This window comes from Oryx dammah, unplaced genomic scaffold (genome assembly GCF_014754425.2).
Source record: "Oryx dammah isolate SB20612 unplaced genomic scaffold, SCBI_Odam_1.1 HiC_scaffold_3, whole genome shotgun sequence".
NCBI lineage: Eukaryota > Metazoa > Chordata > Mammalia > Artiodactyla > Bovidae > Oryx > Oryx dammah.
The window spans coordinates 101,086,838-101,110,795 of NW_024070187.1; the positions used below are offsets into that span (position 1 = coordinate 101,086,838).

General features: G+C 40.5%; 1 protein-coding gene across 1 annotated transcript in view; it reads right to left on the bottom strand.

Annotated features, from left to right (window-relative positions):
• Positions 1 to 23,958, bottom strand: part of HSD17B11 (hydroxysteroid 17-beta dehydrogenase 11) — a 39,199-nt gene that overhangs the window by 14,434 nt on the left and 807 nt on the right. The window contains exons 2-5 of the mRNA XM_040237293.1: positions 13,882 to 13,989; positions 9,547 to 9,678; positions 7,318 to 7,424; positions 1,000 to 1,137 (exon numbers count right to left, since the gene is read on the bottom strand). Of these exons, the coding sequence (XP_040093227.1) occupies positions 1,000 to 1,137; positions 7,318 to 7,424; positions 9,547 to 9,678; positions 13,882 to 13,989 (485 nt within the window). The remainder of the gene's footprint in view (positions 1 to 999; positions 1,138 to 7,317; positions 7,425 to 9,546; positions 9,679 to 13,881; positions 13,990 to 23,958) is intronic.

A 23,958-nucleotide genomic window follows, 5' to 3' on the forward strand; every position in this document is an offset into this window, starting at 1 on the left:
GTCCATCCTGAAGGAGATCAGTCCTGAGTGTTCATTGGAAGGACTGATGTTGAAGCTGAAACTCTAATACTTTGGCCACCTGATGTGAAAAGCTGATTCATTTGAAAGGAGCCTGATGCTGGGAAAGATTGAAGGCAGGAGGAGAAGGGATGACAGAGGATAAGATCGTTGGATGGCATCACCGACTCAACGGTCGTGAGTCTGGGTAAACTCTGGGAGTTGGTGATGGACAGGGAGGTTTGGCGTGCTGTGGTCCATGGGGTTGCAAAGAGTCAGACACAACTGAGAGACTGAACTGAACTGAACTTATCTGAAGGATGATCTCTAGATTACCAAAGGAAAGCTCTTTTTTCTTTTTACACTGGTACTGGTCACCTCTATCAGAATTACTTATGATGTGGGACTTTCCTAGAGGTCCAGTGGCTAAGACTCTGAATTCCCAATGCAGGGGCCCTGGGTTCAATCCTGGATCAGCAAACTCGATCCTACAGCTAAGAGTTTGCGTGATGCAACAAAGGAGGAAGATCCCACGTGCCACAAGTAAGATCTAGCACAGCGAAATAAATGCATAAATATTTTTTTAAAAAATTAAAAAAGAACTAATTATGATGCTTGTTAAATATACAGAGTTCCAGGCTCCCTTCTCCACCATTACGCTATTCCAACCAAAATGAAGAAATGCACCACTCTGGGGGTGGGACCCCTACATGGTTCCCAGTACTCCTAGAGAAAGGTATAAGTACTGAAGTCTGAGAACCACCACCTAAGCAAAGAAAAAAGGAAGGCTAAGCAACTTCACTGTGTCATTCATATCTGTTTATATACATTCTCTCTCTTTCTCTATATATTCCCATAGTCTCCAGAAGCTGAAACTGAGATGAGCTAAGGGCCTCGAATATGAGATGTTTTAAGGATTAAAATACTTAGGAAAACCTATAGAATGGTTGATATTCATAGCAACCACCAATCCCTCTGTCTCCATTTTTTGCCTCAACTTACCTGGTACTTGGGTTCTTGATGAAGCCAGTGTTTATGAAATTAGGGCAGAGACATGTTGTTTTGACTCCGGTTCTTTCTAAGGCACTCAATTCTTCAGTCAGAGCTTTATGAAATCCAACAGCAGCAAACTTGCTAGAACTGAAAATAAACAGAGTTCATAAAATAATTCAAGAAAGCAGCTACATCTATTTAACTCAGATGTCTGTTTTCCTTAGTTAAGTGTGGTGCTCTGCCAAACAGCATGGGCAACATCTGAGTCTCAGGCCTGGCCAGGACCTGGTGAATTAGAATCTGCATTCTAGATGACCCTCAGGCAAACTCACAGGCACAGTAAAGTCGCAGAGGGCTTCCCAGGTGGCCAGCACTGAAGAACTCGCCTGCCAATGCAAGAGACCTGGGTTCGATCCCTGGGTTGGTAAGATCCACTCGAGAAGGAAATGGCAACCCACTCCAGCATTCTTGCTGGAAAAATTCCATGGACAGAGGAGCCTGGCAGGCTACAGTCCAGGGAGTTGCAAAAGAGTTGGACACTACTAGCAACTAAACCAACAAATAACAACAAAGTCTAAGAAGCATTTACTGCATCTCGGCATTTATCAGAGAACTGAATAGGCTTAAATGTCTTGTTAAGAAAACTGGTAGGGTGTTTGGTTTTGTTGTTGCTGTTTCCCTAAAATGTAATGTCACTATAGGCTGTTCATTATTTACTACAACGTGTTCATGGAATTTACTGGGAAATTCCCCTGGATAAGTCCTGTTCTTCCTTAAAGTCTTACTTTGACTTCCTCAAAGATGCATTTCCGAAATCCTAGTCTAAATTATTTCCCCATTATACAGTAATCTTCAGTTTTCCATGAAGCACATCTTGAATTTGTAATTAAATATTCATTTGGATGAACTTTTTAAACGTCTGGCCCCATACCTTCACTATAATAATCTCTATGACTGTTTTGGTCTCCAATGAATCCCCAGAACCTGGCACAGTGCTTGGCCTATAATAGGTGCTCAGTAAATATTTTTCAAGTAAATAAATCAAAATGTAAAGCAATTCTTATCATCATAGTGCCTTCATTTGGAAAGAGAAGGGAAATTAGCCATATTTTAAGTGGACATTCCTTTTCCAACTAGGTTTTTAGAGAAGGTAGCATTACTGAAAAATATAAAGTCACATACCATATAATTCACTCACTTAGGAATACAATTCAATGGGTTTTAGAATATTACTTTATTAATTTTTAAAATTATACAAAATATTTTTAATATAAAATTTACAATTTTAATTATGTTTAAGTGTATAATTCAGTATCATTAATTACTAGACAGATTGCTTTTCTCTAAGCCTGTACAGATTAGCAATTATACAAAGTAAATTCTTGCCAATTAACCTGTGCTTTGGAAAACAGAAAGCTGTAGATAGTTTTCTTTTACCCTTTTTTTCCTGAAGCTTAGACATTTATTGAAGCCTTAAAAGAAAGATTGCTAGATTCAGTTACATAAAATGTAAATCTTCTGTACACAACAGAAACAAAAATAATCATTTCTAAAATTGATTACTATATGCCAGACACTGACCTCAGTTATTCAGACACATTATTTGATTTAATCCCTTACAACAATTCTGTGAAACCAATACTATTATGATCTCCATTTCCCAAAAAAGAAACTTAGGTAGAGGTGGGATTACAGAATTTGCCCAAAGACAAAAAGCAAAGTAGTGGAATTAAGCTTTAAATTTGGGCGGCAAATCAGACCTCTAATATGATATAGTCGAAACTGATATCAGCTCCTAACCAAGTTAAGGGCTTCCCAGTGGCACTAGCGGTAACAAATCTGCCTGCCAGTGCAGGAGATGGAAGAGGACGTGGGTTTGATCCCTGGGTGGGGAAGACCCCCTGGAGAAGGAAATGACAACCCACTCCAGTATTCTTGCCTGGGAAATTGACTTAGTGACTAAACAAAAGCAACAACAACCAAGTTAAGAGGTAAATGACAAACTGGTAAAGCATTTGCAACTTATAGGACAAGGATTAGGGTGACGTAAGAATTAGGTGAATAAACAACATTTTTTATAAATGAATGAACATGCTCAGTTATGTCTGACCCATTTTACGATCCTATGGACTGTAGCCCGCCAGGCTCCTCTGTCCATGGGATTTTCCAGGCAAGAATACCGGAGTGGGTTGACATTTCCTTCTCCAGGGCAAGATCCCTAACTCAGGGATCGAACCCACATCTCCTGCATTGGCAGGTGGATTCTTTACCACTGAGCCCCTGAGCAAGTCAAATGAATGAGACAACATTCAATGGATAAATGCCTAAGGGCATTAGCAGAAAATTTACAAAATAAAAATACCAATGTGTATGAGTGCTAAGTCACTTCAGTCGACTGTCCAACTCTGTGCGACCCTATGGACTGTAGCCTGCCAGGCAAGAATATTGGAGTGGATTGCCATGCCCTGCTCCAAGAGATCTTCCCAGGGATCCAATGCATGTCTTACATCTCCTGCACTGGTAGGCAGGTTCTTTACCACTAGTAACACCTGGGAAGCCCCCCCAAACCAATAGATATATGTATATGTTTTATCTTTTCAGGGGTAATTAACATAAATACAAAATAAATACAAGATAAATACAAGATAAATACAAAATAAATACAAGATAAAAGTTGTGCCTAGGAGTAACAGTAAGGATAGTAGGAAATTTTTTGTTTGTTTTCAATGTACAAAATATTTTAATTTTATAGAATTGGACCGGTAATATTTTTGAGTCATATGTCTCAGCTTTAAGAAAAAAATGTGAAAGAACGTTCAACAGAATTTCCAAAGTATTGGTTAAATGGCAGTTTTCCAAAGTACAGGTTAGTTGGCAGCATTTTCTGGAAGACAATTTGGCAAAAGGTATAAAAATCATTAAAAAAATATGCCATGCTTGAGACTTCTCTGGCAGTCCAGTGGTTAAGACTCTGTGCTTCCACTGCATGGGGTGTGGGTTTAATCCCTTGCTGGGGAACAAAGATCCACATGCCATGAGATAACAGCCCCCCCCCCAAAATATTCTATCTATCTAACCATTTATCTATCTATCTATGCTATACTCTTAGAGTCAGTAATTTCTCTTTTAATTACTTATCCCAAGGAAATAAACAATCATGTTTCTAAAGATGTATAGTCAAGGATAGTCCCTGGGGTATCCAGTTCATGAAGGCAAATAATTGGAAAGAGCTGAAAATGTCTATAGTGGACAGAGGCTGTTTTTGCCTCTGTTAGCATTCATATTCCCTCTTTCTGCTAAGATGGCTTTGATTTTGCTGGCTTCCACCTCAGTTCAGCAGTTGGATCTAAGTTGGTCTAGTTAAGAGTGAACTCCAGGACTAGAACACTGGGAGGTATGGCTTTTCCCCACTGCTGCTAGACTTGGGAGTTGAGAAGATACTATTCCAGCAAGGCTGGTAGCCATCTTGGCAACAGAGAGCCTGCCTAAGACTTCTCTTTTGGTCTGAGGCAGTATATGTTTTGTGTTTCTTGCAACTGAAAGAATCCGAAAAAATAAATTATCCAACAAAAACTGAAAATGACGTTGCATATATATATTCAACATGCAAAATGTTCACTTAAAAAAAACATTACATATGTATATCTTTTTCAAGGTATGACTGTATTTCTACATTAAAAATGTCCTAAAAAATGATAAGAAACACTCATCATGGTTATTTCTGTGTGGTGAGATTATCAATGAATATTCTTCTTTTCTCTTCTACTAAACTGTTTTTTCTGATTTTTCTGAAGTGAACCAAAAGTGCAGAAATATATTAAAACTCATAATGATCTTGAGTGTGTTGAAGGAATTTTATATTTTTGAACTTCACAGTGAATTTGTTTTTAGATATATATATATAAAAGCTAACTGTAAGTGGATTTTTTACTGCACTTTGTGTGTGTGAAAGCGTTAGTTGCTCAATCGTGTCTGACTCTGTGATCCCATGGACTGTAGCCCACCAGGCTCCTCTGTCCATGGAATTCTCCATGCAAGAATACTGGAGTGGGTAGCCATTCCCTTCTCCAAGGGATCTTTCTGACCCAGGGATTGAACCCAGGTCTCCTGCATTGCAGGCAGATTCTTTATCATCTGAGTGAGCAGGAAAGCCCACTAAATTTCTTCTTACTATCAATAACCTCAATTAATATTTTCTTATTCCAAATTATTCTTTTGGATAACATTCCATTACAAGCTAATGATTAGTACTCAATTTTGGCATGTCTTTCCATACTGGTAACTTTCATGCTTATAAATTGGCTATTTGAATTGACAAAATATATCAGCTAGAGTTTATAGATGAACAAAAGAACAAACAAATTTGCAAAGTTAGTCTAACCATATCCACAGACTGGTTGGTTGTTCTTAGGCAATGGCAAGAGAAGTGATTTTTATTTTGTTCTTTTGTTCATCTACATTCTTTTTCTTTCTCTGTTGGTATATATTTATTTTCTAATAGTTTTAGAAATAAATATAACCTTCACTTGAGTTTTTTAAAAAAAAGATGAAATCTGCTAAAGCAGTCACGGGACAGGCCTATTGTGCCTAGACTTCGTACTGTCTCTTTTGAAGTAATTAGCCCCTAGCCGTTAAACGCTAATTCGATTTTTATGTATATATCACTCCCTTGATGAAGGATAGTTTCAGGTTCTGCTGCTAGGCTCATATGTTTATATGTCATAAGAAAATAAGTTATCCACCAGAGCCTGAAGTGAAGTGAAGTGAAAGTCGTTCAGTTGTGTCTGAGTCTTTGTGACCCCATGGACTACACAGTCCATGAAATTCTCCAGGCCAGAATACTGGAGTGGGTGGCCTTTCCTTTCTCCAGGGGATCTTCCCAACTCAGGGATCGAACCCAGGTCTCCCGCATTGTGGGTGGATTCTTTACCAGGTGAACCGCAAGGGAAGCCCAAGAATACCGGAGTGGGTAGCCTATCCCTTCTCCATCAGATCTTCCCAACCCAGGAATTGAACCAGGGTTTCCTGCATTGCAGGCAGATTCTTTGCCAACTAAGCTATCAGGGAAATCCCATATTTATACACATATCTATGGCTACATTCGGAGAAGGCAATGGCACCCCACTCCAGTACTTTTGCCTGGAAAATCCCATGGACGGAGGAGCCTGGTAGTCTGCAGTGCATGGGGTCGCTAGAGTCGGACACGACTGAGCGACTTCACTTTCACTTTTCACTTTCATGCATTGGAGAAGGAAATGGCAACCCACTCCATTGTTCTTGCCTGGAGAATCCCAGGGACGGGGAAGCCTGGTGGGCTGCCATCTATGGGGTTGCACAGAGTTGGACGCGACTGAAGCGACTTAGCAGCAGTAGCAGTATGGCTAATTTACAATTACATCTGTGTTACTTCTAAAATTTAGATACTTAATTCCAAAAGAGCACATTTGTTTGGTGGAAAACAAATTTGAGCAATATCTATTTACCTGCATGGTCATAATTCAACATTAAAGGGTGATAATTTGCTAACATACAGAAACAGCTAACAACTAACAGGGTGCCTGCAACCAGCAGGATGACCACGGCTATCATGACCTCACAGACTAATTCTCCACACGGGGGAGCACATCATTACTGTGCCCTACTTGTTATAGTAACTTCTTAGTTATTATAATAGCATGGGTTTTTAGAAGAACTATTAAAATTCACTTTTACAACAATTTCATTGTCTGGATGTTTTAAATTTGGAATCCCAGATTATATTCTCTCTTTCTAATGGTTAGTTTCCCCAAAATTACTTTATTAAAATGATTCATATTAACTTTTTTCATCTTGCAAAATCCTGCCCTCATTCTAATTCCTTGCTGCTAAAAGGGATGAGAAATGCTTGAAGCACTTGGCTATCTATTGGATAATTTCCCTGTAGCCACCTCTCAAATGGTCAGCCTAGGAAAGGATTAATGATTGATAAGGCTGTTGTGCAAGAGACTTTGTGCAACTCCTTCTGCTTATTTCAGCAATACTGGAAGTCTGTGTATTACTTGCTCAGTTGTGTCTGACTCTTTTGTGCCCCCCATGGACTGAAGACTGCCAGGCTCCTCTGTCCATGGAATTGTCCAGGCAAGAATACTAGAGTGGGTTGCCATTCCCTTCTCCAGGGGATCTTCCCAACTCAGAGATTGAAATCAGGTCTCTTGCACTGCAGGCAGATTCTTCACCATGTGAGACACCAGGAAAGCCTATCATTGTTAACAATAGTCCTCATTACACTCAAGAAATCACACTCAAGTTAAGCACAGGAACCAATGAAAAAAACACATATTCACATACCAGTAAGCCAGTAAGAAGGGGACCCCAATATGCCCAGCTGCTGAAGCCACAGTGACAATATGGCCATGATTATTCTTCATCATCTCAGGAAGAAATGCCTTTGTAGTCTAGAAATGGTTTTATTAAGAGAAAAACAATTATTTCTGATTTGCAAACCCAGTGGGAATATTTCAAAATGAAGGTGTATTTTAACATTGTTCATAACATTTCATCAATGGAAAAAACCTAGATTAATTTTCATAGGAGAAAAAAAAACAGATGTGGCAACATAATGTAGATAGGAAGCCCAGATTAGAAAAGTTAAATGAAACAATGAACACTGGAAGCTTTGAGAATCCATCTCAATTAAATTGTTAATTTCTTATGTCTCCAGTTCCTCCACCTTCCATCACGGATGTCTTCTCTCTTCTCAAATATTGAACAAGTGTAATATCTAGAGTTATTGAAAAATTTACATTTAAGGTGAAATTGTTAGAAAAGAGCTTGGTTATATCATCAAGATACTGAAGTGACAAAAATCCTGCAACAGTCACTGAATGATTTTATACAAGAAGTATTTATTGAGCACCTACTGTATGCTGAGGATTCAGAAAAAACTACATTTTAAGAGTGGCAGAAAGACACAAACTTTAAAGGCATAAAAATAAAAAAATTGGATGTCAATAACTTGGGCTGATAAAATGAAACACTGCATTTTCAACAACCCCAATATCCCTTCTTCTAAACTGAAGTAAAGTTGATTTACAATATTGTATTAGTTTCAGGTGCACAGCAAAGTGATTCAGTTATATATATATATATATACACACTTTCATATTATTTTCCATTATGGGTTATTATGAGGTATTAAATATAATTCCCTGTGCTATACAGTAGATCCTTGTTGCTTATCTGTTTTATGCCTAGTTTTAGTTTAGTTTAGTTTAGTCGCTCAGTCGTGTCCGACTCTTTGTGACACCATGGACTGACTGTAGCCTACCAGGCTCCTCTGTCCATGGAATTTTCCAGGCAAGAATGCTGGATTGGGGTTGCCATTTCCTTCTTGAGTGGATCTTACCAACCCAGGGATTGAACCCGGGTCTCCCATATTGCAGGCAGACACTCTACTGTCTGAGCCACCAGGGAAGTTTTATGCCTAGCAGTTTGTTAATCCCAGACTCCTAATTTGTCCCTTTCTCTGCCCTCTCCCCTTTGATAACCATAAGTTTTTCTGTGTCTGTAAGTCTGTTTCTGTTTTGTATATAGATTAATTTGTATTATTTTTCATTTTCCATATGTAAAGGGTATCACATATTTGTCTCTATCTGATCTACTTCACTAAATATATTCTCTAGGTCCATCCATCCATGTTGTTGCAAATGGAAATATTTTATTCTTTTTATGGCTGAGTAAATTTCCATTATATACATATTTGCTACACCTTCTAAGTCTCAATTGTGTGTTGCTGGGCACTTGGGTTGTTTCCATGTCTTGGCTATTATAAATAATGCTTCTATGAACACTGGGGTATATGTACCTTTTCAAATTAGAGTTTTCATTTTTTCTGCACATATACCTGGGAGTAGGATGGCTGGGTCATATGGTAGCTCTCTTTTTTGTTTCTTAAGGCAGTTACATACTATTTTCTACAGTGACTCTACCAATTTACATTCTGAGATTATCCATCCCAAACTCACATCCAAGAAATCTTTAAGGGGCTCTTTTATGTAATGGTTATTTGACCAACATTTAGACTCTCTCTCTCATTCTCTCTCTCTCTCATCATTTAAGATCTTGAATGGTGAAGTTCCTGATAAAGTTTGCAATTTTGGAACCAGGAAATAATATAAGGCCTGAGTCTTATGAGACTCTGAAAGTAAACAGGTAGACTGGGTTCACCTTTTATAGAATCACAGAAAGCGACTCAGATAATCTCTAATCCCTCCCTCATCTCTCAACAGATCACACAGAAATGTAAAAATCTAGTTTAGAATTAAAACATATATATAACACCTAAAGTTTATTCTTATTATTAATTCATATTATTCATACTTTTTGAGGGAAGAGAAGAATGATTGATAGGATTTGGTCATAAGATGCAAAATTTCTTTGTATAATGTTATTCTTGGTATCTGGAGAAAATGTCAATATTGATTTGATTCAACCTTATGTCTGCTGAAAGCTTCAGTTTAAACTTAATCCTTGGGTTACACAAAAAGGAATGTTTTTGGTAAAAGAAATCATACTTACCCAGAAATGTGCAAGGACATTGACTTCAAAAGTCTTTTCAATCTGAGGATCTTGTGTAGCAGACAAGTCTGACGTGTAGACTACACCAGCGTTATTTACTAAAATACTAACATCTCCAACTTCTGCCTTCACCTTCAAAAATAGAATTAAAATATTTGCAACATTTAGAGGTCTGGGAATAGGTCTGCATGCAATGACACTTAACGAAGTATAACTCTTTCTATTATATGTGAAAAAAAAGTCGTTTTGTAACCTATACGTCAAGCGGGGAAAAAAAAATTTTTTTAAGTACTTAATTGCAAAATGGCTCTGCCTGTAAATCTAATAGGCAGAAATTTTCTTTTGCAATTCAGTCTCTTGACTTTGGTCTCTATTGATTAGAACCCAAGAGGCATTTGGCTAACAAAAACCTAATCAGTGACAGATAAACAACAATTCACAGTAGGGTGAGCACTTCAGTGAGAATCTAATGCCACCGATCTGATAGGAGGCGGAGCTCAGGTGGTCGTGCGAGCAACTGGGAGCAGCTGTAAATATAGATGAAGCTTCACTTGCTCAAGCACTGCTCACCTCCTGTGCAGCCTGGTTCCTAACAGGTCATGGACCAGTGCCCACCGCCCTCGCCCCCCTCGGCCCCACAGCAGCTGGGGGACTAAAGGAGACGTGGTATGTAGCCCATTAAAGCCTTTCACTATGGTATGCATTTCACACGACTGCATTATTTATCCCACTGAAGTCTCACCATTCTATGATGTAGTAACTCTTATATGCCCATTTTAAAGGTCAGAAACGTGAAACATAGAAGGGCTTTTTCTTGCCCAAGGTCACGTGGATATCTAAGGTCACATGGAGATGAGACTCTCCCAGATTATCTGACTTCAGAGCCCAAGATAAGCCACTTCAGACAGAAAGGAAGTCTGAGTGAAGGCTGGTCAGCACATCAGGAGGACATGAGTTGTCACTGCCAAATGCTCAGCAGTCAGAAATGAATTTCATCAGGTTGTATGTAAATTACTGAGTGGTCAAGCTGAGTGGTCTGGCCCTTGACAAACACTATGTGTACCTGTATCCACGTCTCTAGCACAATATAAAAACTGTTGTTCAGAATAATGCCCCTAAGTTATTGAGAAAAACAGGACATTTTGTGTGGTTGAACTGATGAATCTGCCATTATGCCTCCAAAGTAACAGGACTCAGGATATAAATTCATGACTTCCCTTGTGGCTCGGACAGTAAAGAATCTGCCTGAAACGTAGGAGACACAGGTTTGATCCCTGGGTCAGAAAGATACCTTGGAAAAGGAAATGGCAACCCACTCCAGTATTCTCTCCTGGGAAATCCCATGGACAGAGGAGCCTGGCGACATAGCATCGCCGAGTCAGACATGACCAAGCACACACACACATCAGGGACAAGATGTAAATTACTGTTTATATTGCCAGTGACACTCTTGACCTTATCTTCATCCTTGAGCTCGTCATCATCACATAATATCCCACCCTAGGGCTTTCACATTTCTTAATAATGAAAGCAGGCTGAGAGTTTAATTGTTTAGGTTGCATAAAAACCAAAAGAGCTACATTAAAAAGCCTACACCAAAATATCTGATAATCACAACTGCATTATGTAAACTCTGCTTAAGTATATAGTTTATTTTGGAATAATTTTAGTAAAAACACAATAATTAAAACACATAAATAGGTTCAAATAATAAAACTATCTTTTCCAGAAAGCCTTTGCCCAGATAAGTCTGGAAATGAATGTATTCCATTTTAGGTAACTAGTAAATCCCCTTGCTGCTGCTAAGTCACTTCAGTCGTGTCTGACTCTGTGCAACCCCATAGACGGCAGCCCACCAGGCTCCCCCGTCCCTGGGACTCTCCAGGCAAGAACACTGGAGTGGGTTGCCATTTCCTTCTCCAATGCATGAGAGTGAAAAGTGAAAGTGAAGTCGCTCAGTCGTGTCCGACTCCTAGCAATCCCCTGGACTGCAGCCTACCAGGCTCCTCCGTTCATGGGATTTTCCAGGCAAGAGTACTGGAGTAGGGTACCACTGCCTTCTCCAAGTAAATCCCCTTAACAGTGGCCAATAACAAAATTACATAGATAGCACTGGTGATTCTACTAATTGGTGATTCTATTAATACTAACAACTATTCTTACAAAGTGGCTACTAAGTGCCAGGTTCTTTTCTAAGAAGTCTGCATCATTAATCCAGTTAATCCTCATAACAACCCTATGAAGTAGATACTGCTGCGATCCCCATGTTGTAACTGAGAAAAGTTAGGCAGAGGAAAAAGAAGAAAGACCTTATATATTTAAACTGTAGGTTTGTGGATTTTTAAAAAACCTTTTATATAATAAACCAGTGTAATAAACACATCCATTTAAAGTATATAATGAAGAACAAAGGCACAGAGAGGTTAAGCAACTTGCTCAAAGTTGCACAGTTACTATTAACTGAAAGAGCATTCATCTGTATGAAGGAGAATCACTGTTACCTTAAGTAAAACAGTCATTGTTAAACGCAGATATTTTATCTGCATTTTTAACAATAAAAATGCTTAACAGATATTTAACAAAATGCAGATATTTCTTACCTACAGGCCTTGCTCTCACTGTACCTCTTTCTGGGAAAGCCAGTTCCCATCACTTGCCTGGGTAATTTCTACTTATTCTTTTGACTTACCTCAGGTATCACTAATAATAAAGAGGCATCCATTTGAAATTAAAAATTAAAATCTAAAAATAGAAGTTGGGACTTCCCTGTCAGTCCAGTGGCTAAGACTCCTAGCTTTCAATGCAGGGAGCATGGGTTTGCTCCCTGGTCGGGGAACTAAGATCCCACATGCCGCTCAGTGTGGCCAATAAAAAAATGAAAAGAAGTTAAAAAGGTTCTCAAATCTAACATTTCCTAAACAAAGAGATTCTGAAGTCTAGTAGAAGTGGAATCTTCATACTGTACTGAATCAGTACAGAGGTGAGGTCCAGGAATGTGTATTTAAAGAATTTTCCCAGGTCCAAATGACCTTTCTGCCATTACAGTAATTAGTTAACAAGGATGTGCATAAACACATTCAGTGTAAAAGCCTAATATATGTAGCCATCTTGGTTGTATATAGAAGAGGAAAATAACGCTTTCTAGAAAAAGGTTTGTTGTTGTTCAGTCACTAAGTCACGTCCAACTCTGCAACCCCCACGGACTGCAGCACGCCAGACTTCCCCATCCTCCACTATCTCCTGGAGTTTGCTCATACTCATGACCATGGAGTTAGTGATGCCATCCAACCATCTTGTGCTTCTGTTGGCCCCTTCATCTTCTGCCCTCAATCTTTTCCAGCATTGGGGTCTTTTCAAGTGAGTCAGCTCTTTGCATCTGGTGGCCAAAGTATTGGAGCTTCAGCTTCAGAGTCAGTCCTTCCAATGAATATTCAGGGTTGATTTCCTTTAGGATTGACTGGTTTGACCTCCTTGCAGTCCAAGGGACCCTCAGGAGTCTTCTCCAGCACCACAGCTAGAAAGCATCAATTCTTTGGCACTCAGCCTTCTTTATGGCCCAACTCTCACATCTGTACATGACTATGGGAAAAATCATAGCTCTGACTATGTTGGCAAAGTGATGTTTCTGCTTTTTAATAAGCTGTCTAGGTTTGTCATAGCTTTTTTTAGATTTACATATGATCAAAGCCTGATAAATAGTTCGGTTTATCCTAATTTACTAACCCAGTTCTTTGAGCTTCAGAAGATCCCGTCAGTGGTTTTGCAGGTCATCAAAGATTCACCTGCAGCAGAATCAGATGGGCAAAGTGTAGGTGTGGAGAGCGCTAAACAGACAGATTCCCGGGTTCAGCCCTTGGCCAACTACAAGAAAACCTCTGGGGTACATATTTTTAAAAAATACTTATCTATTTGGTTGCATTGGGCCTTGGTTGCAGCATGCAGACTTTTCTCTTGTTGCCTGCTGGCTCCAGACTGCACGGCTCAGTAGCTGCAGCTCCCTGGATTAGGTGCCTCACGACATGTGGGATCTTTGTTCCCCAACCAAGGATCAAACCTGTGTCCCCTGCACTGCAAGGCAGATTCTCAACCACTGGGCCACCAGGGAAGTCCCCGGGGTGCATATTTATTTTTACCAAGTTCCCCGGAAAACTCCAAAACACACTACAGTCTGGGAGCCTCAGTTCCAGGTTCAGGGCCTGCCACTGGCCAGGTGGACAACCTTGGAGGAACCACAAAACTTCTGTTTACTTTGCCTACATCATAACTGGGTCATCTCCCAAATCCTCCCCAGTTCTGGCACGATACGATTGGAACCAAATTTAAAAGAAGTTTTACCTTCTTTGCAGAGCTGTAAATATCTTCTCGGTTACTGCAGTCTACCACAAAGGTATGAGCCTTCGCACCCAGTCTCTTGCATTCGGTGGCTGTTTCCTCAAGGCCATGCTGCAAAAAGCAATGAAGGGCAAGGATAACAAGATAAATGACATGAGCAGATTATAAACACAGCTGAAAACAGCTAAGGGGATTCAGATTCTCTGGTCTAGGACTGGGCAAGAATTTAACTGATGTGTTTTTGACAGGGATATAGGCACACTTCACTCTCTGGACTACAACTAGTTTCTCTTATTTGGAACTGAATTGAAAGCAAGCTTTTAAAAGCAGAGAAAATCTTGAAATACTGAGCATGTGTGCATGAATTTCACATACTTTTTTAAAAGTAATTTTTACTGGAGTATAGCTGCTTTACGGTGTTGTGTCACGCTCTGTGACTCTACGTATGTGTGTATTTCATGTGCATGCTAAGTCACTTCAGTCATGTCCGACTCGTTGTGACCCCATGGACTGTAGCCTGCCAGGCTCTTCTGTCCATGGGATTCTCCAGGCAAGAATATTGGAGTGGGTTGCCATGCTTTCCTCCAGGGGATCCTCCTGACCCAGGGATCGAACCCTCACCTCCTATGTCTCCTGATTAGGAGGTGAGTTCTTCACCACTAGCACCAACTGGTAAGCCCTGTGTATTCTGTATCAGGCTTTAAATAATGATATTGAGATTTCTTTCTATGTCACTAAAAACTATTCATGGATATCAACTTTCTGGCTGCAAAATACATAAATAATGAGTTAACTACAGTTCATCCATTCATTCAGTCATCCATTCCTCCAACATTTTAATTGTCACCGTGCTTAGCAGAACCTGCAGACACACATATGAGTGAGATAAAGTCCAGATTTCAGCAAGCTTAGTTCACTTCAGTCGCTCAGTCATGTCTGACTCTTTGCGACCCCATGAATCACAGCACGCCAGGCCTCCCTGTCCATCACCAACTCCCGGAGTCCACCCAAACCCATGTCCATCAAGTCGGTGATGTCATCCAACCATCTCATCCTCTGTCATTCCCTTCTCCTCCTGCCTTCAATCCTTCCCAGCATCAGGATTTTTTTTTCCAGTGAGTCAACTCTTCGCATGAGGTGGCCAAAGTACTGGAGTTTCAGCTTCAGCATCAGTCCTTCCAAGGAAATCCCAGGGCTGATCTCCTTCAGAATGGACTGGTTGGATCTCCTTGCCGTCCAAGGGACTCTCAAGAGTCTTCTCCAACACCACAGTTCAAAAGCATCAATTCTTTGGCACTCAGCTTTCTTTATAGTCCAACTCTCACATCCATACATGACCACTGGAAACACCATAGCCTTGACTAGATGGACCTTTGTTGGCAAAATAATATCTCTGCTTTTTAATATGCTATCTAGGTTGGTCATAACTCTCCTTCCAAGGAGTAAATATCTTTTAATTTCATGGCTGCAATCACCATCTGCAGTGATTTTGGAGCCCCCAAAATAAAGTCTGACACTGTTTCCACTGTTTCCCTATCTATTTGCCATGAAGTGATGGGACCAGATGCCATGATCTTGTTTTCTGAATGTTGAGCTTTAAGCCAACTTTTTCACTCTCCTCTTTCACTTTCATTAAGAGGCTTTTTAGCTCCTCTTCAAATAAGCAGGGTGACAATATACAGCCTTGACGTACTCCTTTTCCTATTTGGAACCAGTCTGTTGTTCCATGTCCAGTTCTAACTGTTGCTTCCTGACCTGCACATAGGTTTCTCAAGAGGCAGGTCAGGTGGTCTGATATTTCCATCTCTTTCAGAATTTTCAGTGTGGTAAACAACATAAAATAAGTATAACATTTAGGTAGTGTTAAGTTGCTCAGTCATATCTGACTCTTTGTGACCCCATGGTCTGTATCCCACCAGGCTTCTTTGTCCATGGGATTCTCCAGGCAAGAATACTGGAGTGGGTTGCCATTCCCTTCTCTAGGGGATCTTCCTGACCCAGGGATTGAACTTGGGTCTCCTGCATTGCAAGTGGATTCTTTACTGTCTGAGCCACCAGGAAAGCCCTAACATTTAGGTAGGACCATATGAAATTGCTACTGCTTTGGAATAAAGGACTGAATATTGGCAGTTTCATATGGTTCAAAGTAATTTATTGTGTTAAGTATAATAACATAAAGAGAGTTATGGGAATAAGGAGGAGGAGTGTGCAATGTAATTCTAGAAGAGGCCCCTGAGCTGGTGAGGAGAGCAGGCAGGTAGAAAGAGGGGAAAGGGCATGCCAGCAGTGTAAGCACAGGGATGGCAGGAGAAAGGTCCTACAAGATAAGCACTAGCAGATTGTTTTTGTTTGGTCATAATGTTCAAGGCCAGCAAGAGTTCAGATTAAAGGGCAATAGATATCGTATTACATTTTATCCAGAAAGTTAGTGTAGAACGACTGATTAAATTACAAAATCGAATCTGTGTATTCTATTGATTACTTTTTCTAATGTATGGAGGACAGGGACCTCTCTGGTGGTCCTGTGGTTAAGAATCAGCCTTGCAATGAAGCAGACAGGGGTTCGATTCCTGGTTGAGGAATGAAGATCCCACATGTGGAGAAGCAACTAAGCACGCCTGTTGCAACTACTGAACCTGTGTCCGTAAGCCACAACAAAAGACCCCCCATGATGCAACAAAGATCCCATGTGCTGCAATGAAGGCACGACACAGCCAAATAAACTTGTTTAAAAAAAAATGTACAGAGGACAGATTTTAGGGGTCAATACTGAAGGAAGAGAGAAAAGTTAGTAGGCAGTTTCAGAACAGATGATACAAGTTTGAATTGTGGTTCCAGTTGAAAGGCTGTAGAGAAGAAAATAATCTTTAAAATGTATCTCCAGGAGGCAAAAGCATCAGCATTTGGTGAGTGGATGAAAAAGGTGGGAGGGAACCAAGGCTGATACCCTTAATTTTCAGTTTTGGTCCTTGGCTACATGTCAGCTGGTGATCACAAGAAGAGACCAGATTTGAGACGAGCAATGATGATCTCAATTGGGGGCATTACTTTTGAGCCAACTTAAATTCAGGATCAGATGGTAAGGTTCTGTTTTTTGCCCCACCGAAAGAAGCAACTAAGTGAACTAGGATCCAAGTCCCCTGACCAGAGAAGGAACCTGTGACCCCACACTGGAAAGGCAGGGTCTTAACCACTGGACCACCGGGAAGTCCCTGTCTTTGTTTCTGTTTTGGCTTGTTTGTTGGCTTGCTCTTGATCCACTGTTTAACTTTTCTATGAAGAATGTCTCAACAGACACCTTGGGGAGAGGTTCAGTCTGTGAATCCTGTATGCCCAGACTATTTTCAGCTAGTACACGAGTGCACAGGCTGACTCCACTGACCCCCAGCGAATGTAGTAACACTACACTGAACTGCAGTAAGTGCAGTAACAGAATTTACTACATTTTCCCCTGGGGCGAATGGGTAAACAGAACACCTGTGTGCAAATTTGCTGGGAAACAGCAATTGCTCTTGCAGAAAAACCAAATTTGGACAGCTAAGGAAAGAAGTAGCAGTTTGTGCAGTGAACTTATTGGGGCAGTTAAAGGAAACAGGGTGTTTTCCCTTTGCTGAAATCTCCTACACAAGTTGTATCCAATAGTATACTGTGCTGAGGAGTGCTTATTCCTCAAAAGACATCAAGATAGCTCAGGAGGAATTCCTTGGCAGCCCAGCAGTCAAAACTTGGTGCTTTCACTGCCAGGGTCCGGGTTCAATTCCTGGTCCAGGAACTAAGATCCTACGAACCAAGCAGCATAGCCAAAGGAAAAAATAACAAGCAAAAACAAAGAAATATCTCAGATAACCCTTATGTTGGGCTTCCCAAATGGCTCAATGGTAAAGAATCCTTCTGCCAATTCAGGAGATGTGAGTTTAATCCCTGGGTAGGGAAGATCTCCTGGGGTAGGAAATGGTAACCCACTCCAGTATTCTTGCTGGACCGGACTTAGCAACTAAACAACAACCCTTAGGTTACTTTCCTGTATCTAACAGACAGCTTTTAACACTTTCTTGAAAAGTATATTTTATTAATGTGGAATATACATATGATGGAATACTATTTAGCCTTCAAAAGGAATAAAATTTTGACACATGCTACAAAGGAAATAAGCCAGATACAAATGGTCAAATATTATATAATTCCAGTTATCTAAGCTACCTAGAGGAGTCAAATTCACAGAGATAGAAAGTAGAATGGTGGCTACCAGGGGCTAGGGGAGAGAGTTGTGTGTTAGTTGCTCAGTCGTGCCCGACTCTTTGCGACCCCATGGACTGCAGCCCTCTGTCCATGAGATTTTCCAGGCAAGGATACTGGAGTGGGTTGCCATTTCCTTCTCCAGGGGATCTTCCCAACCCAGGAATTGAACCCAGGTCTCCTGCACTGCAGGCAGATTCTTTACCAACTGAGCTACGGGGAGAGAGAAGTGGGAAGAATTCATTTAATGGTAGAGTTACCATTTGGGATGATGCAAAAGTTCTAGAGGTGGGCAATAGTTATTGCTTGATATTTATGAATGTATTTATACTTAATGCCACTGTACTTAAAAAACTGCTAAAATGAAAAAATTTATGTTATATATATATTACCACAATTAAAAAAAAAAGGATAAAAAGCATGTTGACTGATTTGGCATGGGGGTGGGTCTTACCTTTATAAGATTCAGGCCTTATTTGGAGCAAATTTTATAATAAAATCTATTCACCATTTATTTTATTTTCAGAGATTTGCTCATTACTGATTGGCTTTCTCTGTCAGTGGACAGAGTGTGTAGAGGCAAAAAGGTCCTTCCTTTACATCTGCAGCCTCACTTTTCCTGAATTTCCTTGGTCTTCCTCTCTTAGGGCCTAGGTCTCCTTTCCACCCCTTCTGAACTATGCAACAAATTTAAGTTCTGAATTCCTCCAGAAAAAAATTTTAGACAGTGTCCAAGTTCAATGCATGCTCAGTCGCTAAGTAGTGTCTGTCTCTTTGTGACCCCATGGACGGTAGCCTGCCAGGCTCCTCTGTCCATGGGATTTCCCAGCAAGAATACTGGAGTGGGTTGCCATTTGCTACTCCAGGGAATCTTCCTGACCCAGGGATCAAACTTAAATCTCCTGCACTGGCAGGTGGATTCTCTACCACTGAGCCACGTGGGAAGCCCTAATAGTAAATCATTAATGTCGGCTGAATATTTAACTGAGTAACTGACACGAACTTCTTTTGATAGTTGGGACTGATTTTTACATCACATTCTTGTGGTATTATATGCAGGAAGACATGAACAATAGTTTGCAGTGTAGCATTATTTGCATAGTAATGAAAAAAAATGAAAACAACTCCAAATATTCATCACTGTGTGAATAGAGAAACAAATTTTAGAAGATTCATACAAAGTCATATTGTACAGCATATAGAATAATCTAGAGCTATAAATAAAAACTTAAAGACCAAAAAAATAAAAAATATTGGGACTCTGCTGGCAGCTCAGTGGTTAAGAGTCAGTGTTTCTACTGCAGGAGGGTCAGGTTCAATCCCTGATCAGGAAACTAAGGTCCCACATAGAAAAAAAAAAAGAAATAAATAAATAAATAATAAGCAGACTTGCAGAAAGAATGCACTCCTCCCTTAACATTTTTCTCACAACAGTGGAACTCCTCATCATTTTTCAGGATTTCCCTTGGTAACCTTTTTTCCCCTAATGTATGAATTCAGTTCTCAAATTTAAATCCTGGGCTCTTCTTTAGTCTTCATGAATCACTCTTGGCCCTCTATCCCCAGTACTAAAACCTTCTGCCCATTACCTAGATTACTAACCATAATGTTTCTCTGATTCTTTCTAATACTATTTGCCAATTCTTCATTAATCCACTTCATCATTTAATAAAAAATTTTTGTTGTTGTTGTTCAGTTGCTCAGTCATTTGTGAGGCTCTTGGCAACCCTATTAACTGCAGCATGCCAGGCTTCCCTGTTCTTCACTATCTCCTGGAGTTTGCTCAAACTCATGACCATTGAGTTGGTGATGCCATCCAACTACTTCATCTTCTGTTGCCCTCTTCTCCTGGTCTCAATTTTTCCCAGCATCAGGGTCTTTTCCAATGTGTTGGCTCTTAGCATCAGGTGGCCAAAGTACTGGAGCTTCAGCTTCAGCATCAGTCCTCCCAATGAATAGTCAGGGGTGATTTCCTTTAAGATTGACTGGTTTGATCTTGTTGCTGTCCAAGGGACTCTCAAGAGTCTTCTCCAGGACCACAGTTTGAAAGCATCAATTTTTCAGTGCTCAACCTTCTTTACAGTCCAACTTTCACATCTGTATATGACTACTGGAAAAACTATAGCTTTGACTATACGTATCTTTGTTGGCAAAGTGATGTCTCTGCCTTTTAATACGCTGTCTAATATATACTATGTGCTCACTCTTTATTGTAAATGTATCTTTCCAAGCTTACCTAACCAAGTATAGGGGTGCGAATGGTCAGGAAATAATGGATTGGGACTTCCCGGGTGGTCTAGCTAAAACTCTTCACCTTCCAGTGAAGGTGGTGCAGGTTGGATCCCTGGTTGGGGAACTAAGATCTCACTTGCTGTGCAGTGCAATCAAAAGAAAAAAAGAAGTATGGGATTATCTGCATAAAACAGAATGAATCATTCATGGCGTTAGCCTCAGAATAAAAAAGAAGACATCCTCAATCCCTTCCTAAATTCAAATTCTTCTGTAGACTTCATGATGAATATGAAGACTTCTGTCCCTCACATTCTGAGATGGATATTGTTGGAAACTGTTGAAGATTGTTGGAGAGTTGGAAATAGTTGAAGAGTTGGAGATTGTTATCCTTGCCACTAGAGTTAACCCTTGAAATTGCCCCAGGAACAATCTTTGTTCCCTAGGTGAAAAGCATTTGATATGGCCCCTCCTTACCCTTTCAACTGGGTCCTAAAACAATCTTAAACTCTCTTTCACATTCTTTCTCATTCTCCACAGATCTACTAGTCCAGAGTTTTACCTCTCGGGGTTCTGCTGCCTGCCTGCTTGAAATTTCCATCTATTCTCCTTCCCCAGTCAGGTTTAGTGGTTCTGAGACTTTCATAATTTTAAAATCTGTAAGCTCCATGAAAAGTAGATGGGTGAATATACTGAACTAGGACTGCCAAAATTTTATTTAGCCAATTAAGGACGTTAAAAACTAACACAGCAGCTATTTATATTTATTATCACTATAATTTCATTAAATAAATAGATATATATAGATAGAAGGGGATGACAGAGGATGAGATGGTTGGATGGCATCATCAACTCAATGGATATGAGTTTGAGCAAGCACCTGAAGATGGTGAAGGAATAGGGAAGCCTTGCGTGCTGCAGTCCATGGGATTGCAAAGAGCTGGACATGACTGAGAGACTGAACAATAGATTTATATCTATATACATAATCCACCAAAGAGTAGAAAGAACATCATCTCAAAGTAAAAGATAAATTATTTAAATTAAATGAATTTAACATAATATATGCTCCCTATATTACCCTTAATTTTCTGACCACTTCTGCTACTACCAGCTGGGTCTGACAAGCCAACATTATATCTTACCTGAAGTGAAGTGAAAGTTGTTCAGTCGTGTCCGACTCTTTGCGACCCCTTGGACTATGGAGTTCATGGAATTCTCCAGGCCAGAATACTGGAATGGGTAGTGGTTCCCTTCTCCAGGGGATCTTCCCAACCCAGGGGATTGAACCCAGGTCTCCTACATTGCAGGTGGATTCTTTACCAGCTGAGCCACCAGGGAAGCCCATCTCTTACCTGGATTATCACAATAGTCTCCTATCTGCTTTCCCTGCAACCCAGCAGCCAGAGGAATCTCTTCATAGAATCTCGGTTCCAAACCCTCCTCTGGCCTCCCTAGTAAAAGCTGAAGCACAAACCGCCTACAGGAACCTTCATGATTGGAGTTGCTGTTGCTTCAGTTTCTAGGCCAGAGCCATCCCACAGAAATATAATGTGAGCCACATATATTTAATTTTAACTGTTCTAGTAGCACATTAAAAAATTTTTAATTTGGATCATTTTATATAACTGCAACCCCATGAACTGTAGGCTACCAGGCTCCTCCATCCACGGGATTTTCTAGGCAAGAGTACCGGAGTGGGTTGCCATTTCCTTCTCCAGGGGCTCTTCCCAACCCAGGGATTAAACCCTAGTCTCCTGTATTACAGGCAGATTCTTTACCGTCTGAGCCACCGGGGAAACCATGCATACCTAAAGCACCTTCTAATTCTGCCAAGTCACATTGCAAACACTCAACAGCCACAAGTGGCTGCTGACTAATATTTACTATTGCACCCAAACAACAGTAGCACAGAGCTTTCTTTCACTTCTCTCCCTTCCGTGCCAAGCTTTGCCTTTGCGGATCCCTCTCTGCAGAGATAAGCCAGGGACTCACTGTACCCTCAGCCTCTTCTGACTTTGACTCAACTGCCTCCATCTTGGTGAGGCCTTCTGTATAAGATCAACACTCCCACTTCTGCCATCCCCACAGTACAAGCAGAGTCCCTATCCCCTTTCATGTTTTATTTTTCAATTATACTTAACAACATCCAACAATTACACATTTTAGTAAATATTGTTTATTGTCCCTAGCTCATTACGTTTTCGTCACTGCTGTATCCTCAGTTCTGCATTAGAACAGTGTCTGGCAGATAGTAGGTGCTCAATAAATATTTGTTGAGTAATGGAGAAGGAAATGGCAACCCACTCCAGTATTCTTGCCTGTTGAATCCCACGGACAGAGGAGCCTGGCAGGCTACAGTCTGTGGGGTAGAAAGAGTTGGACACGACTTAGCAACTAAACCACCACCACCAAATGTACTTCACTCCAGATCAGAAAGAACTTTGTACAAACTAGCACCGGGCTCTGCGAGTCACGAATCCAGATGCATAACCAAACTCATACATCTTTGAACTTTAGCTTAAACTTCATTTTGTGACGGGATAATAATAACTAATACTTAGTGTGTTAGCCACGTGGCAGACACTGCACTACATGCTCTGTGTGAGTTATTTATTTCCCATCCCTCTAAGGAAAGTACGCTTATCTTATTGCTTTTGCAGTAAAGGAACCTAAGGCTCTAGGAAGCTACCCACAATGCTGAGTAACTTAGCCATGAAGTGTGGAGTTCATCTGACCACACCACTCTTCCCCCCGCTTACTGCTGTGACCACGTCCAGAGGAGGTTGGGCCTAGTTTCTACCTTTCACTGACACGAAATTATTTATGCTTATTTCCCTACGAGATTGAGAGCAGCGGACCCTATCTCTTGCTTGCCACTGTGTTCTTAACATCTGGGCAACAGACAGCGAATGGTATCTGTTGATGGCATCCCAATCAGTCACTCACTGGGTAGCTCTCGTGCATGTGTATTAAGTTGCTTCAGTTGTGCCAGACTCTTTTTGACCCTATAAACTAGCCTGCCAGGCTCCTCTGTCCATAGAATTCTCTAGGCAAGAATATTAGGGTGGATTGCCATGCCCTCCTCCAAGGGATATTCCCCACTCAGGGACTGAACCCACGTCTCCTGTGGCTACTGCATTTCAGATTCTTTTCCTCTGAGTCACCAGGGAAGCTAGGTTAGCTCCCGGGCCCCTGAATTCATTTATAGCATTGGATACTGTGTAAGGGATGGTGTTTCTTGGCATCATGTGGCTCCCCCAAACCCCTTTGTCCATCCAACACTGGTCAAATAATAAAAGATAAGAGTCTAAGTCCATCTCCCTTCCTTAGGGTACAACTTTCCTGGGAATTACATTGAAAGTTGGTTTTTGTTTTTGTTTTTTTTCATTGTTTTTAACTAAAAGGTGATTTAAAAATTTCTCTTGGAAGTTACTATGACAGAGTAACGTTGCTTTCTATTGGGTATCTTTTAAACGTACTTGTCTCAGTAACCATAAGATTTTTCTCTTAATAGGTGCAAACCTCTTTTTTAATACATTTCTTAAAACTATGACTTTTCCTACAAGATAAGATAGAAGGATCAGGGACTTCCTTAGTGGTCCAATAGTTAAG